This window comes from Trichoplusia ni, chromosome 1, assembly GCF_003590095.1.
Source record: "Trichoplusia ni isolate ovarian cell line Hi5 chromosome 1, tn1, whole genome shotgun sequence".
In the NCBI taxonomy this organism is placed as follows: Eukaryota; Metazoa; Arthropoda; class Insecta; order Lepidoptera; family Noctuidae; genus Trichoplusia; species Trichoplusia ni.
In genome coordinates this window covers 7,285,286-7,302,887 of record NC_039478.1, presented here as the reverse complement: position 1 = coordinate 7,302,887, position 17,602 = coordinate 7,285,286, and the positions used below count along the sequence as shown (strand labels likewise).

The 17,602-nt window shown below is 34.4% G+C and overlaps 1 protein-coding gene across 3 annotated transcripts in view; it reads left to right on the top strand.

Moving 5' to 3' along the window:
* LOC113492580 (cytochrome b5 reductase 4) overlaps positions 1-17,602 on the top strand; it is a 71,051-nt gene that overhangs the window by 51,088 nt on the left and 2,361 nt on the right. For all 3 annotated transcript variants that reach the window (XM_026870088.1, XM_026870097.1, XM_026870106.1), the window contains 7 exons: positions 12,061-12,207; positions 12,673-12,741; positions 12,902-13,536; positions 13,682-13,898; positions 16,685-16,878; positions 17,186-17,286; positions 17,420-17,509. In XM_026870088.1, the coding sequence (XP_026725889.1) occupies positions 12,061-12,207; positions 12,673-12,741; positions 12,902-13,536; positions 13,682-13,898; positions 16,685-16,878; positions 17,186-17,286; positions 17,420-17,509 (1,453 nt within the window). The remainder of the gene's footprint in view (positions 1-12,060; positions 12,208-12,672; positions 12,742-12,901; positions 13,537-13,681; positions 13,899-16,684; positions 16,879-17,185; positions 17,287-17,419; positions 17,510-17,602) is intronic.

The window sequence follows — 17,602 nt, the reverse complement described above, 5'->3', positions numbered from 1 at the left end:
AGACACTAAATACACGAAGTATAGATATACGACAGCTTTATTACAAGTCTAACGTACCGGAGTCTCTAATATGCCTATAAACGAAATATGAAAACTGGTTGTAAACTTTGATGAGGCCAGACTGTATAAAAAATGTTACCTAGGCTTGTATTATTAAAGTCTTTTCAAAATCTGGAACAAAAACTCATAACTAACAAATAAAAAAAGTTATAATAGAACGTAAACTAAATTAAGTCTGTTCTCAATATTCTTTTGTTTTTATTCTTTTTATTCAGCTGTAAAAACGTTGGCTGGCATTTCCTTCGGGCTGACGCTCGCGATATCCACATTATACGGCTTTACTCGCTCAAAAGGGCACTTCCCCAATAAAACGCTGATGGTTTTTACTTGACTACACAAGGCTGCGACGGCAAAACTACCTTCGCGAAATAGGGATAACTGGATCCAGGCGAAAATTACATTTACACCAATCGCACCTTCCTCGCAAATGACCACTGAACAATTTGGGTATAATATTTTTATGTGGTGATTGGGTGGTTTTGGCGACTTTGTAAATAGTTGTTTAATTTATTAATTTACTATTTAAGATCATTGTTATTTCTTTTTATGAAAACTTCAATCAATGTAAAATAATTTGTAACACACGTGGTCCAAAACATGCATGACACCATTACTTTTCTGGTATGTACTTTAAATACCTCACAATTCGGGTGCCTACCTCGTTAAAATAAGAACATATTAATTAAAACCAACTTTTTAAAATTTCAGTAGAAATACAGATACGAATCATCAAAGTTATATTTAATTTTAACTCATGGAAGTCGGTCGAGATCGTTAAGCTAACGGCTTCAAACTTGTGATGAAGTTTCAAAATGTCGAACGAATATACGACGTTGCAAAACAAGGAAAAATATTGTAACATTTTTTTCCTCTTGTTCTTACAAGTACAAGAAAAACCCTCTAAAAAATAAACAAAGATTTGTCCCAGTAATAAAACAGAATTAAAGATTTTTCGTTTTTAATTGCAATTCGGCGATCCATTTATTTCGTGTGCCGCTTCAATGGATACAGCGAAATAAACACAACGTATGGTTTTTTGTCTTGAAAAACGTAACATAAAATGTGTCAGTAGGTACATAAAAGATTTAATGTTACAATGTACGCAGGGCCCTAATAAAGGCCGCTGTCTTTTTGTTTTATATGAGACCGCTTTTCTCGTGACGATGAAAGCTTTTTCTTTTATTGGCTAGGCAGAGTGGCGAACGTTTTTACATTAACCCCTGAAACAGCCAGTTAAGCGCTTTCCTACGAACACATTCGTTTTTACGCCTTTGTGTATGGAATGTTGAAAATGTTAATTAAAGTAACCGCCGTGCAACCCATACAACAACATTATACAGGTTCTCATTTAATTAGTTTTCCTATAAAATTAAAACTGAATTTTAAACAACCGTCGCTTGCACTAGGGATTTCAGGAAACGGGTTTTTAACCTGAAAGCACTTCAGAGCTTTGTAATTAGAAATTTGTTCAGGTTTTAATTAATTTCGTTTTCATTAGTCATTTATTCAAAACTAGTACTTAAAGCTTATAACAAATTTTGAATACTTAAAATACGATATTTTATATTCTTGCTACAAATTAATTTTGAAAATGAAAGTCATGTTACATTACTTTGCTAAAATATAAAACTAAAAATCACGTTTTTGTGGTGTGTATGAATTGCGATTACGTCACTCACAGTATGCCTTGTTAGTCGGGCCAGTATTCATTATTCATTTTATCGTTAAACAATATTCAGATATTCGTGCATGCAATTTTCTGCTACACTGAATTCAGGGACGGTTCGTTTTCATTGAATATTTCTCGTACACGTAAATCGAAAATCATAGTTCGTTACCTTTCTGAGAAAATTGAAAATTCAAGATCCATGTTGGAAAATCTAGGCGTTATATTTTGCTGGGAAACGGTATTTTAGTTAGGAACACATCTTTCACTTGCAAAATTTTAGAATATTCGTTTGACTATTTAAGAATATTGCAATGCTGCCTATTATTACTTCATATTTTCGAATCATTTTTAAACACCCTTAACCTATATATGTATTCATGAATAAAAGATGCTTGCTTACTATATGAAAAGCTTCTTCAAGTCAACCTTTTAGAAACATGCTTCTTAAATCGAATTAAGTAACACATCCTACAATCCAACCTTAAAACTACTAACTATAAAGCTACGTCGTTAAAAATCTGTCTACGAAACTAGATACAAAACTTTGCCATCATTAACTTTTCACATTTCCGCCGCTTCGGGAACTTTTAATGTTCGGGATTTGCGGATAGTTCAGCTCCCTATAAGTTATTAGAAATAGGTAGATTGTGGGAAAAGATTTTTTTTTTTGAAAACAAAATGATGTTTTGTTAACATAACCTTTTCATTAGTAAGTGCTTGTAATTTCGGCCTGTAAGATGTTCTGGGTAAATTACTAATATTTCCATTTAATATATTCTATTAAAAACAAAAAAAAACAATACAAAATTTAAATTTAAATAGAAAAGTCCATTCAAATAAATATAAAATTAGCAAAAAAATCTCCACTGCTAAAGCAGTTTCAAACAAAACGACTTAAAATACCAACGATAAAAGTCACAATCTGTTATCACAACACTCAGAGCGCTAGAGGACTTGTTTACCATAAATAAATTATACATTTTCATGAAAAGTGGGTACGTATAAATATTCATCTGAGTTAAACAATAGCGCAGGCGCCAGTTATAATGAAACGTTTGTCACTTTGCCTTCTTGTTACGCGGTTGTTTTTCCCCTTTTTTAATAGAATCTATTCAATGATGATGGTTCCGTTAATTTCAAACAGATCTTTTCAACCGAACTACGAGAAAAGAGTTCATTCGTTCCAGTTTATTTCCAGCGACTCTTTTACATCGGTTCGTCCAAAAATACCCTATAGAAAATGTTTTTCACTCAGCATATTTAGGCAATATTATTCGTTTGTAATTCGAACCATATATAAACTTTGAATCAGCACAACTCTGAATACCTTGAAAGCAAAATTACAGGCCTTTATTTAAAAATTCTAATAAACCCGTATTTGATTTGCACGTCACAGACTAAGGGTGTATAATAGAAACTGAAATTCAAAGCTTTTTCGTATGTAAATGGTTACCTGTGTGCCGTTAATTGACTTTGGTCGCCAGGCCACTATACGTGGACCAGGCCGTCAGGGATTTGAACCGGTCCAATATCTGACCTTAATATTGTTGTATTTTTAGGTGTTAGAAAGAAAATATATAAAGGTGTGTTGGTTTACGAATTACAGTCGTGACCGTACATAACACAGTAGAATTGACAATATACCTACGTAATTCGATAAGAATTATCAATTCAATTTATCTTTTCAGAAATAACCTACGTCTTATTTGGGTAATTAATATAAGCAAGTTCGAAAACAGTAATAATTAGAGATGATTTTGAGTTCTTATTATAAGATTGAATTTATAGTAATTTAGTAATTCATCAAGATCATCATTGGACTGATTTAAATGCCATTACTGATTCCCAAACAAATGTGAGAAAACTCTACTTTTCTAAGTCTTACCAACAACATAATATTATGTCTTTAAATATCATTGCCTTAAAGATTTTGTCCTTTAAATAAAATAATATTATCTTCTTATATACTCTTTACAAAATATATTTTCTCAAAAACGAGTGATATCTCAGGAGACGATGGTCAAAGCCTGTTTTTGTCAATAATAATAATATATTGAATAAGGCAGTAGGCTTTTAGGAAACAAATAAAATATTTTATACAGGTAGAGCCAGACCGCAAAAATATAGACGGATTATATCATTGTATGAATGATGATATGTACTTTTACTAAAATTATAAAGTTTCAGTGTTTGTCACGTTGTATAGGACAGTTGTCACTCTGGAATTTCTGAATCATATATTAAAAAGAACACGTTACCACGTCACCATATTTGTTAACGGGAAAAACACAGAGCAACGATGTAGGCGCGAATCCGTTATTAAAATAAGTTAATGCTGAGAATACGTTGCGTCAATAATACCAAAACTGTACATGACTACATAACATTTAATTATAAATCTTAATTAATTTGAATTAATTAAACTTCACACAACTTTCCTATCATAAAGTGTAAGACGTCTCAATATATTTAATGTACAATTTAATACAGCCAGGAGTAAAGTGTGGATGTAGGCCCATGCGTGAAACTGTGGTTTGAACGGAAGGTTGTTGTGTAAACGTGTAGGCATTGATGAATTAATTAAGTCAATATTGATTAGACAGCCTCATTGCTAATACAATACATAGACATCTGACGTGGATTGTGTTGACGTGAAACGCAGACAACTTGACATATTAGATGAATATTAAAACATGGCTTCCCTGTTCTATTATCCTGTTTCATTTTAGCTTAATTAAAAAGGGTAGTAAAGTAATTAATGTTGGTAGTTTTTACAATACGGTGAATACGCGATAAAATGAATAGTGCTTACTAATGTATTTTAACATAAAGTTGTAAAAGAATCGTAAAATTATTTTGTCTATGTAACATTTTCTATGATGGTCATGATTACATAAGATTATTTGATGTAAAGAAAATAAGTACTAGAAAAAAGGAGCCAATTTCAAGATGTCTGATAATCCAAAAATAAAACGATCCCTATAAACTAACATCGTTATAAATTCCAAACCAAATCCAAATCGGAAACGAATTCATATTTCGAACGAAGTTAAAATCAGAACTACGACGATATTCCAGCCAGTTACACGCTCCAATCAATCTCGATATTTAAAATTCATTTTCGTTCGGTACTTAATATTCCGGCGGCAGTTTGAATCCTTGGAGTCTGTGAATCGGAAGCCCAGAGGCCTAGTACCACCTTTTGAAGCAAGAGGGTTGCAATTGTGAAAGGGGGACGGCGCTCTACGCCGTGAAGCTTGCCGTCTCGCTTCCACACCTGCAATATTATCACTATAAGAGGAATTAGAGAATGATGGTGGTAGGTTCCTTGTAGCCCCATTTTGCTTACTCATAAAAAGTTTTGAACTGGATTTTCCTATTTCCAATGGACTGTGGTATACAATAGCTTCATGGTAACCGCCAACTAATAAGCCGTACTTACGTAGGTACTTAGTTATCGCTTTAGCTTTGTATTTAGCGCTCGTGAGTGAGGTTGTCGGCTCTCATTATAACGCTGAAGTGCTTCAGCGTTGAAATGGAGGTATTATATTTAATGGAATAAAGGGAAAAATGTTTATTTCTAAATAAAAGTCAGGTTTAGACGCACAAAACTAAGCTCTACCAAATAAATACTTTTTGCTAGAGATCTCTTTTTTTGGACACGGCTTTTTGTTGCTTTCTTTTTTATAGGATATTTTGTAATTGAAATAAATCCTTTTTACAAGTAAACTTACCGTTAATATTATTCATAATATCACCAATTCTTAAAAAATCTAATATCTTAACCCTTAACCGTAGCCTGTTATGTCTAATTAAGTTATGGAAGACAGTTTACAGACGTACCCAAACACAAATACCCACCTACTGCGTTATTACTGTGCCTTTAGTAAAACAAGCACGTAGCATGAACCCTAATAATTAAATTAGGGATCACCATTGTTATCTTAAACTAGATGTCTGTCGTTACAGCAATTAAGACCTCGACGGCATTATACCTACCAAACGCAAGTATGAAAACAGAATATAAACTAAACTACATATAAATGCTGAAGAAAATGAAATTCCGCTGCTTACTCGGGATCATAGAACGGAAAAAGGTATCTTTTATGATCTAGAATGGAATAAAAACTACATTAAAGTCTGAATAACACCCACAAACACCTACCCATACAGCTTTTTATTACTTTTAAGCAGTATTCGGCCTTAGAGTGTGCTGTTTAAAATAATCGCATTCTTTTTTTAGTGTTTTAAAGCTGCATGCAACCAAACGCATTTAAAAACTAATGACAAGAAAAGTAAAACAATAGATATTTTAAAATTAGAACACCACCATATTTCCAACCAGTGCAATGTCACGTTTCCACAACTGCAATATTACCATTATCACAGTTGACGGAGGGCCACAGATAAACATAGATGTAATTTAAAGGTTCTATAAAAAAAACAATAAGTTCACGAAACGCGGGTGTTTAGGGGATATCATGGAAGAATAAAGAAATAAGGAAGGTACTCAAATAAATAACACTGACGAGGATGATTACGTGCTTATGTTAATGCTACTGAAGCACGATCTTTTATTTAAGATGTAAGCATGGCTTTGCACGGAAAATACCGCTTTTTACAGCCAAGCAAAAGTCAACTTTATTGCTTCTACATAAGGTAGACATCAAAACAAGAGAATGAAAATAAGATACGTTTTGTAAGAAAACAATAGTGTGAGACGGAACTTTCGAACAAATAGTTGTATTTTTTATCTGTGGGTTTGTCCACAGACTGTTGTATCGTTGTTGTATCTCTGGATCCGTCGACAAATGACTACAATCTTTATCAATATTGTTAGTCGCCCAATTCCTATACAAGGAATTATATTCCTTTTCGATAAGTTGCGCGGATTTTCAGGACAATCTTATTGAAGGAATGTCTTATGTCAAGAGGTTTCTTATATTCTTAATTTTATTTTGCAAGCAACGATTTCTTTTTAATTTTATTATGAGAACCTTACTCCAAAATAGTTTAGCAATATGCAACTACTAGTAGGTACCTATAGCAGCTTTCAAACTACCTACTTAGTGTTTACTCTGGTCATTTTATTGAGATTGCATAGTGAACAGTGAACAAACTTGAACGTCTGAAGCTTTTTGATGTATTGTCCGCCGTTTAGTTTTGACGAATATAATGCTTCGGGAAAGTTAAATCAAGTTAGGGTAAAACTGGGACAGTTGCCTCGATTAGAATAATTAGTTTTGAGAACTATTTGTATGTAATTTCTATTATTATTCGAAAGATTTTAAGTAACCACTAAGTTGGCCTTGAATATCTGTGTGTGTGATCTACATGAGAAGAGAAAATGCAATCAAATCAAATTTGTAAACCTAGTCCTATTTTAGTAGTATTTTTGTAGATTCTGCTTTACTATGGGTGCAATAATGGGCTAGTATGTGTCAAATGCATATATCACTATTTAAAATAAGAGAGCAAGAACTTCATAGCATAAACACAAAAGCCTGCATAATAGCTGATTGCAATAATACTGTGTAACGTGAAAATGTGGTCGAAAATCCTTTACCAAAGAGAGATAAAGCAATTTGCGTCACTGTTGCGGTTTATTATGATGGAACATTAAATCATGTTTAGTGGCGGGAGATAATCGATTATTCCATTATCAGACGATTGTGACCATCACCTGTCTGTTCAAACAGTTGATAATATTTCAACAAAGATTCGATTTTCTTTCGTGTTAACTTTCAATGTTAACTTTTTTACGTGATTATTACTTTGACATTATTTTCTAAAATATATTCCTTTAGGCAATGTAACCTAAAACGTGAAAATATATGGAACACTAATAATTAACTCTCTATTTGCAATCAATAAAACGAATGGAATTCTACGTATCATGCGGTGTACCTAAAGCTTCCATCGCGAACCAGTTTCTCTAATAAATTAATTGGAACAAGGCGAACGAATTTTTAATTCAATTTCCCTCCACTCTTGTTCTGGAATACCTACAAAGTACTTTAAAACAACACTGAGTTAATTTACATTATTAGAAATCGAAAATTAGAGGAGTACGGCAAAGTTATTTGATTGGCGTCCTGAAGAAAAAGAAAAACTTTGAAGGTCTCAGAAGTTTAGCTTTGATTTATCGATCTCGCCGTCGGCCATGTTTGCTATTTTCCGTTAAACGTCTGTGTAGTGTGAACTATCTTATAAATGGTAAAAATTTTAAGCTTTACGATGTTCTAATCTCAGAAGATTATTTTATATCTGTTTGATCGTGCATTTTTATTGATCATTTTTTCCAATTTTATTGTTATTTTTCTTTGCCTACTGCTGGCTCTTATTCCTTTCCTCCAAATGTGAAAAGACATATGTAATGACATATGTACACTTTTAACTAGTTCCACATAAAAATCTACATAAATAAGTTTTTACGTTCCTCTGTGGAGGTATTTCATACAAAATTCATTTTTTGTCCATTAAAAATACTTTATCTCAACAAATCCTTAGGATAATTTTCCACGCGGATGAAAATGCGGTCGGATGCTAGCACAGTATAAAGAGATACTCCATAAACCACAAATAAGAACATTTTCAAAGGACATCACACAATGGACAGTATTATCGGCGATCTCTTTCAGATAGTCCTCGTATTGATACATTCCTTCCTACCTTTACATTTGAAAATACTCTGTCTGAATGTGAAAAATATCGTAGAGAATAAACTAGTTGATTTTTGTCCATAATCGGAATAGTATCGTGTATTTGATGACACGTAAAGCTACTAAAAATATTTCTTGAAAACCTCAGATGATTTTTGAGCAGCGGGATTGTTGTGATCTAACATACTATGTCATTTGTTCTGCAAATGTAATTCTTGAAAAAAATGCGTCATATTGATTTTGCCTTTGATCATATTGCAATGTTATTCTTTCCTTTTATGAGCCAATATTAATCCATTTATATAGGCCAGTGACGTTAGAACTTCAGTATAATAATATCTGAGGGCACGGCAGTGCCCCTGCCAAGTCTCGAGCAAAACGGGCACGGCCGTACCATCTTTTCTCGAAGCGATTCGCGGCTGTTTCGCCCCCCCTGTATCTTCGACGTGGACAAAGCTAGGAGTTTAGCTTTTCGGGGAATAATAGTAGGCATTAGAACAAGCTTAAGTTCGAAATTACATGCCAATTGAATTAATGGTTTAGGAGTTACGGTCGATCAAAGTTACACCATTTTGTCACTCACTGACTCACTGACTCACTGACAGATCATCAAAAATCTAAGGTACTTCTAGCAGACTTAGAAACTTCAAATTTTGCACCAAGATAGGTCCTTAGCCACATATAAAGGAAAAATTATAAAAACATTAAAAAATAATATGCCATAGAAAACAATTTTATATTTGCGGTTTGGCAAGAACATTATGTATGGATTTTGACTGCATTGTTAACTTTGTTCGTTGTTTAAGTACCTATTCAATTGGATGAATACATACATAGAATAGAAAAGAATAATATAAATGTAATACACAGACTATCATTAATACAAATTAATACATAAAATTCATAATTCATTAAATTAATAAAGCTAAAACTCCATTGTATTGCGATAAATATTGTATGCGCGCTCGATAGATGGCGTTGTACGTGTCTGAATCGCGCTATGGTTTCGTTACAAAGCGCAGTCTAAGTAGTACTTCAGAATAATTCGATAATTTTCATTTGATAGCGCCACCTGTCTATGAAAAACCATTTCGAAACTAAAAAATATTGTAGTGATAATTGATATTCGGAGAACTTTACGTGTTATTTAGTTTAGTTTAGCTATAGTTTGTAAGTTAGTAGATATATATATGCATATATATATAAGTTTAAGCTTGTTTACATTAGAAGTAACGAAGTCTCAGAGAAGAAACAAAAGAGATAGAGATAGAGAATGGGTTCTAAGCAAAGCAGTAGCTGAAGTCCTAGAAATTATGACACCTAAAAAAATAGAAAGAAGAATAGGGATTATTATTGTCTCGGAACGAGGATATGGGACCCAAGACGCAGTTATAAGATTAATTCTGTATGTGGGTGTCAAGAGGAGTGACAAAGGAGCGGAAATAGCTCGAGATTGCATGCTGATTACGTCATAATGTGGAATGAGGCGGAGCATTCGATTTGTATAGATTTCGCGGTTTAATTAACTAAGTTGTTTTATATTACCTGCCACTTTGAGCTTAAGATCGTTTACTATTAAATATTATTTGTGGAGCATCGCCAGTTATTAAAAACAAAGATTAAAAAAAATTACACGTTAAATGCAAATTTTAAATCTGTCTGTGAAACTGGTACAGAGAGAAGTAAAATGAAATTAGCTTTAAAATTTCAAGAATTCTTTTCCCTGAAGTATTAAATATTCACACTACTGACTGAGTTGAATTCTACCTGCTTTTCTACGTTCTTAAAGCAAATGGTAAAACATCAAAGCTGCCAGCTCTCTGCAAATAACTTCGCAGTGAAAATGTAATATTCTCTCTTACAATTTATGCATCTGGGTAAAATCTAACACATTTTTACTGTACAAATATAAGTTATGTTATAGCGACGTTTAAATTTTCCTTGCAAAGCCAAAATATTGCTACAGCCAAGAGACATAAACCGTATGTTGAAATACGTCTCGAAATTCTTTAAATGCAAGAATGGAAATGTAGCGACATTTTAATATTATTCGTGGCCACATATCTGACATAACATGCACACATATAAGGAAAAATTAAGTGTTCCGATTTTGGGCTAGCGTGTTAAAATAAAATAGGACTGTAAAGTGAATTTTCAATTCCTAATTTGAAATGAGTTTCAGCTTTTTTTTCTTACTGTTGATAGTTTGAACAATGAATTCCAGCTTTATTTGTTTTGTGCACTGTTGCAGTTTTTATCGCCGGCTGTCCGCTTTTAATACTGAAAAGTTTATGCGATAATCTGACAGCTGTCATATAACTGTCAATAAGTAAAAATAAATATAAAAATTCAAGCTTTTGTAGGATTGAAATATATTACTGAACTGAAACACGATTGGATTAAGTGGTTTGCCAAAGAGTTTCTGTGGCCTATTGACTCTCTCGTCAATCGAGCCGTTCCAAATTAATAATCCCTTGAATCAATCATCGATTGGAATTATAAAGCGGATTATGCTACAGATATTTACGAGAAATAATTTTATTATTGAATCGTTATTAATTGCAAAACAGCTGCCCTAATACAAAGCAATTCAAGGAGTTCCGCTATTTAACAACTCAGCGTTCCTCTTAGTAGTAAATAGTCAATTAACAAGATTGGAATTTAATTGAAAGCAGTTGCCAACGTTGTTTTAAAATACATTGTTTAAGCTTTCAGCTTCTTAAGCAAACCAAACTGTACCACGTATATTTTTATTTAATACTAGGTACTGCCCTCGACTTCGTCCGCTTGGTTATGATGATATAAGTAAGACAATTTATAAATCGGATTTAATGGTTTTTAATGCACGCAACTCCCTTCGTTTTTCTGACATTTCATTACTGTTCTGCTCCTATTAATCATAGCGTGATATCCTGTAGCTTTTCTCAATTAATGAGTTATCAATCACTGAATGATGTTTTGAAATGGGACCGTTAGTTCCTGAATGTAGGGCCTTCAAACAAACAGAAAAACAAACACTTCAATTATAAACCATTAGTATAGATTATTTTATTTTATGGTTTTCGAAAACTAGAACTTTGTTTATAGAAAAAAATAAAAACATTTTTTTACATAACACATACCCAACTAAAAACAGAAGAACATCCAATATATTTATGCAGTGCGTTAATGCGGTTTTTATTTTCATTTCTTCAAAATGTTCTGCTCAATATTCATAAATCTTCAGAAAGCTAAATACCAATAGCCACATAAATGTTTCAGATAGCCAATAAATTCGAATTAAACTGAAAATAATTTTAGTATATTCAAACATAAAAAGTTATAAGTTTATATATCGCAACTATTATAAACAAATTGAAATTGCAAAATAAACTTTTTAATTTATGCGCTTGGATATTCCAGGGTGCCTGTCGTCTAAAAATCTAACATAAAAATAATATTTCTTTGTGAAAGTGTGCTGCTGCTCTATTGTCTGTAGTGCGCTATCACGCTCCCACAACTTCAAGAACATTAAGATTTGATAGTACGCATTGCACTCTGCACTCGGAATCTAAAACCCACAATCGTCAATCCTCATGACAAGTGTTCGTTACTCCTGACAATTTACACTTTGAAGCAACTATAAACCTTATCAACATCAGTATAAAGTTGAATATTTCATTGTTACAGGGAACCCTCGAAACAAATGCGCTCTCCAACCTGGTCACAGTTTGATGGACTGGATCCGACTCGGCAACTCCGGCAAGGACCTGACGGGCGTCGGCGGCCGAATACGACCAGTCTCACCCGCTGAACTGGCCACACACAATACACTTAGTCAGTACTGTATTACAACTACTACCTTAATTAAAAATTAAAGAATGGATTTTATAAGTATTCAGTGTTTCCAACAGTTTTTAATGTATTTTTATTGTATACCATTGACATTGTATACCAATTTCCATAATCTACTTCCGTTACAGGCACTACCAATTCTGCTACATAATGTGCTTCCTACTACTGATTTGTAATAATAAAACTGTAGAGTATACTACAGATATGCAGCAAAGCTTAGTCTACCGAGACTCATAAAAAAGTGCTCTCATCTGAATACACAATATCTATCCAGCTAACTTTATATTACAAAATAATTTATTCATCCTTAGAGTATTCACAAAACTCACCTGTACCTGTGTTTACTCGGTTTTATATTTATTTACAAAAGATTAACTTGCGAAGGCACATAATGTGGAAAGTTTGTGTCTCAATAAAGCGTTTCATAAGACAACCGTAATGTTTCAGACGACGCCTGGCTCGCGATCCGCGGGCGCGTCTACAACATAACGCATTACTTACCGTATCATCCCGGGGGTAAGTTCATATCTTTAGAAGTATAATAACTACATTCTGTAAATAAGCAAAATAATATGACATACATTTAATGAGCGAACTTCAATATTATTTTCTAAATTAGTTCGCTCTAGTATAGGTACTATGATGTTCAGCTAATAAAATCTTTGTATTACCTCAGGGCCTGAAGAACTAATGCGCGGCGCCGGCATGGACGCGACACAACTGTTCGACAAGGTCCACCCGTGGGTCAACTACGACTCTCTTCTCGCGAAGTGCCTCGTAGGACCACTCCGATTTGAGCTTCCCGATGCTGACGAACTCTTCGATACCTCGAATCCTTCGCCAAAGTCTGACCGTCTCAGAGAACCATCAAAAGCTCAAGAATTAGTTAGAAAGTCAATGGAGAACTTAGCGAATTGCATAACGCCAGTCCGAAAAAAAATAACTGCAAAAACTGAAGAACCTACAAAAGGCAGTCCTCCTAGCAAAATTATGCAGAGTTTAGTGCACTCCGTAGATTTACCTGTGTCTATAAGTAGAAGAGCTGGGTCGAGTCCCGGTAAGAAAACTGAAAAAAGTGTAGATTCGCCATTACCGCTCCGGTACGATTGGATACAAACATCAATGAAGCTCACGATATCCGTGTACACAGGCCACCTGGCCAACCCAGGCGGCTGCGCACGGATTACCGAAGGATTTCTGTTGATTGAAGTAGCGACCAACGGTTGGTTAAGGACGCTCAAAGTAAAACCCGAAGCTAAATTAAAAGAGCCTTTACAGTTGCGTGTTTTTGCTGAAAGCGGGAAAATAGAGGTGAGAGCTGTGAATCAATACAACCGTAATTAGATTTCGTATCTTTAAAGTGAGTTTTATATTTAGCGTTGCCTTCAGTTGTATTGCGTGGGTGTTCTATTCTAAGTCAGGTGTCAGGTAGTGGTTAATTTGGTGTTTAATATAGATGACCGCACACAAAGCCGAGGCGTGCGTGTGGAAGGGTTGCGGCGAGGTGTCGCTGGGGGCGGCCACGCGCGTGTCGTCGCCGCGGACCGTGGACTGTCGCGTGCTCGAGATGGGCAAGGTCTCACATGACACCTCGCTCATCGCTGTGTGTCCACGCACCGGGCCTGTGGTCGTGCCCATCGGACAGCACGTACGAGTCCACAAAAGAGTTGATGGTGAGTCAATTTGTTTGTTTCCGTATGTGTTTAATTTCTCAAGCACAAACTAGATTTGTGGCTACGTTGCTTATACATCCCGCTTAATACCGCCAAAATATAAACAGTTATTCAGTTAAAAGTAAAAACTAAAGGTTCGACGTTAAATAATATAAGTTTGTGTTTGTCGGTTATAGATGTGTTTTCTGTTAACTATTTACAGAACTCATACAGGATGCTTGATAAAAGGCAATGTTCCGATTCTGTTTGTTCCGTGAAAAGCCACAGCAAACTTTTTCCACGCTACTGCCAGTCACCGCAAGCAATTTCCCTGTTTAACCCCGTAATTAACTCGACGTCCTTATTAAATAGTCATCTGTTTGTAACAAGTTCTGAGGCCGTTATGATGTGCTAAGTCTGCGCCGTTGTAAAAAAGAGACAGTGATACATAACTGTGTCGTTCTCTCCCCTTTTACTGTTGGATGAAATGTCAAAGTACAATTTCGTTTCATAGCGGGTACTAAAAAGAAAAAAAAAGTTTTTTTCAACATAACAGGCAAAGGACTTGTTAACAACCTCGTTGCATATTTTACAGGCGACCCTCCCAACTGGCCTCTAGATAAAAAAATCAAGCAACTCGATGGTAATTATCAAAATGAGTTTTCGTCTTTAATATTGTTGAGAGCTAATCCCTCAACTAGAGCGTAACACTTCGTTACGTTGCGAAATTAAAGTACGAAAACGAAATTCTAAGGGTTTTAAATTTTCTTCCTGCAAAAATATAGTAAATTCAGTTAAATTTAAACAATTTATAATGAAAATATAACATTGAAGTCTGTAAGAATATGTAGCTAAGCATAAGTACGTAGATACTACAATATATTGGATACTATTTTAATAGACACCAGTCTTATTACTCGAGTGAATAATATTTCTATAAAGATTACCTATATATATTTTGCAACTTTTTTATTCTCGTAATAGTGCGTGAAGTCAGTCCAGATACTTGAATATTCTACTACTAGATTGTATGTGTGCTTATAACGACTCCTCCCAGTGTGGGTTCCAAGTGGGCGTCCACTCAGAACCAAGTATAGTGACGTTTTTCTGGTTTTAGAAATAGAACCTTTGATACATGACACCAGACATTGTCACTGTTAGCTTTGGTAATGTGTTTCCTTTAGGAAAAATTAATGATGCTATCTTTAGGCTGTTTGCGTTTGTTATATGAGTAACGATACCTGCTGTGTGTTATAAAAAACACAAGGCTATCCTGGTATCACTGTGAATCTTCGAATACGGCGGGGTGTTATCCGTGTTTTTAATTTGGACTATTCTATCATCTACGACATCGCAACTCGAATGAACCGATTTGATTCTTTGTTTGAATGTTGAATGAGTCGGGATTGTGTTCAACCTGTTTTATGAAAATTTCGAGTCAATATGAATCGGGTTTTTGCACACTTGTTGATACTTAGGTAATGGGCACATATATTTAAAAACTGACCCAGACATATAGAAAAATAAAGAAACATTTTCAAAGAATCGAGTAAAAGCTTGTACAAATATTTATTTTACGAAAATCGTGAGAACCTATTTACTTTAAGAAAAACTTAATAAGGATGTTCTCAAAATGGCCGCCATATTAAAATTACTTTACCGTAGTTTGACACTTCGATATCAAGGACCTACGTTTTTAATTAAGAAAGCAATATGGTGAATCTAATTACATTATAACAGAGAACGGCACTTAATGCAAAGCCTGGTTAATGTACGTGTTTACCGTGCGGCGTATATTACAGGGTGTGAAAGGAAAATTCTACACATTCCGAATAACAAGATGGTACCTTTACACTTTACAAACGATTAACGTATTAAAAATATTAAAATAAAGATGATATTGAAATTGTAAAGTTTAGTTTAAAACATTTTTGTTGTTCTGTCGATCATGGAATAACAATTTAAGTGTGCATTTTTTTAAATTCGTTATAATAATAACTTATGAGTAAACGTTACAAGAGCTATGACTAGCGGCTTGGACGCTTAGTAATCAAGCATAATTTTTTTTTGGCATAGGTTTTCCACAAACATTCAATTCACAAAGACCTCCAGACTCGGAAGAAGTGTTCGTGGACGACACAAATGCTTGTCCTGTGAAAAGTATGAATAAGCTATGTGCAAAATAATCTTGTATTAGGTATAGATAGGCAACCTACTCATCAGCATTCTGACGCTTCACGTAATAACCGAGATACGGAGAGCACTTATACGTTCATTAGTAAGTTCTTTGACGGGACCTTATTAATGTACGAGGCTTACCCCTTGCGTAGAGCTTCACCCCTTGTCCTAGTTAGGCCTTTGCCTCGGTAAAATAAATAATCACTCATTTACGTTGTAGACGCTTCGAGGTAACGAGTTGTACCTCTGTTTATCTATGTAAGTGCCACTCTGTTGTCAATGGTGTCGGAGGCATGCGTTGCGAAAAAACATAACCTAAGTAAGCAGTTAGTTTTCTTAGTGGCCCAAAAGCCATACCGAAAGTAATATGGTACTCATATAGTACGCAATAAACCTACTTTTATTAATGTAATGAAGCCCAAGTCTCCAGATTCAGCGACATTTTGACACGCAAGTGTGTTGGGAAAAATAAATGACATTAAACAGCTCTATTAAAAAAATGAACATGCATAACATTGGGATATTACATCGTTCTTAAAAGGTGAACCTAGGGGCGACAATTCAAATAATTTCTAGGTATACACAAATAAACTCAATCAAGTAATACGGCCTGTATTTTTTTATTTCAGGCAACGAGTGCGTCCGGTCCTACACGCCTGTGGGTGACGGCTGGGGCCCTTCAGATAGTACCGACATGTTCTCGGCCCTCCGCCTCGCCGTCAAGCGCTACGACAGTGGCGCCCTCTCCCCACACCTCACGACACTACAAGTCGGAGACCTCATTAGTCTGTCCGGACCTTACGGCAACTTTCAATTGCAAAAGGTAGTTTTTAATTACGTTTAACAACTTTCTAACTTCTGGACCAGTTACTTAATTTTCCATTCGAAGTTTTAATAACTGAATAACTTTCCGTGCTTCTGACTTTTTTTTTATTTTTAAATAGCTTGTTTCCAATTTCTATAGAAAACGTTTTGTTTTTATAACTTTAGAGAATATTTATTTTTTATTTATTAAAGTCTTCATACAATCAAAACTTTTGATGGAGAATGAAGACTGTCTATAGACCATTTTATTTTTTAATACTTGGAATGTCTGAACTGTTTGATTAAATATTTTATTCTTATTGCAGCTAAAGACAGTGAAGACGTTGTATTTAATAGCAGCTGGTACTGGTATCACTCCCATGCTTGGCCTTATAAAGTTCATGCTGTCACGATCCAATCCTAGGTGGTAAGTTAACCTTTACTTAAAAAACCTTATTGACACCAGATTTAAAACTATTACCATATTTTGTTTAGTGCCATTTCAATGAGAAAGTTGTATTTACCTAAATAGTTGCCTTAATTGTATTACTTTATTTCAGCGAGAGGACTCACTTGTTATTCTTCAATAAAACAGAAGCCGACATCTTATTCGAAGAAAACTTAAAAACAATGTCAAGTGAAGATGACAGGTACTTATTAAATTCAATTATTTCTCTGTAATTCGCAATCCTATCGGATTCCTTTTTGTAAACAAATCGATATAACGCTTATACATATATGTG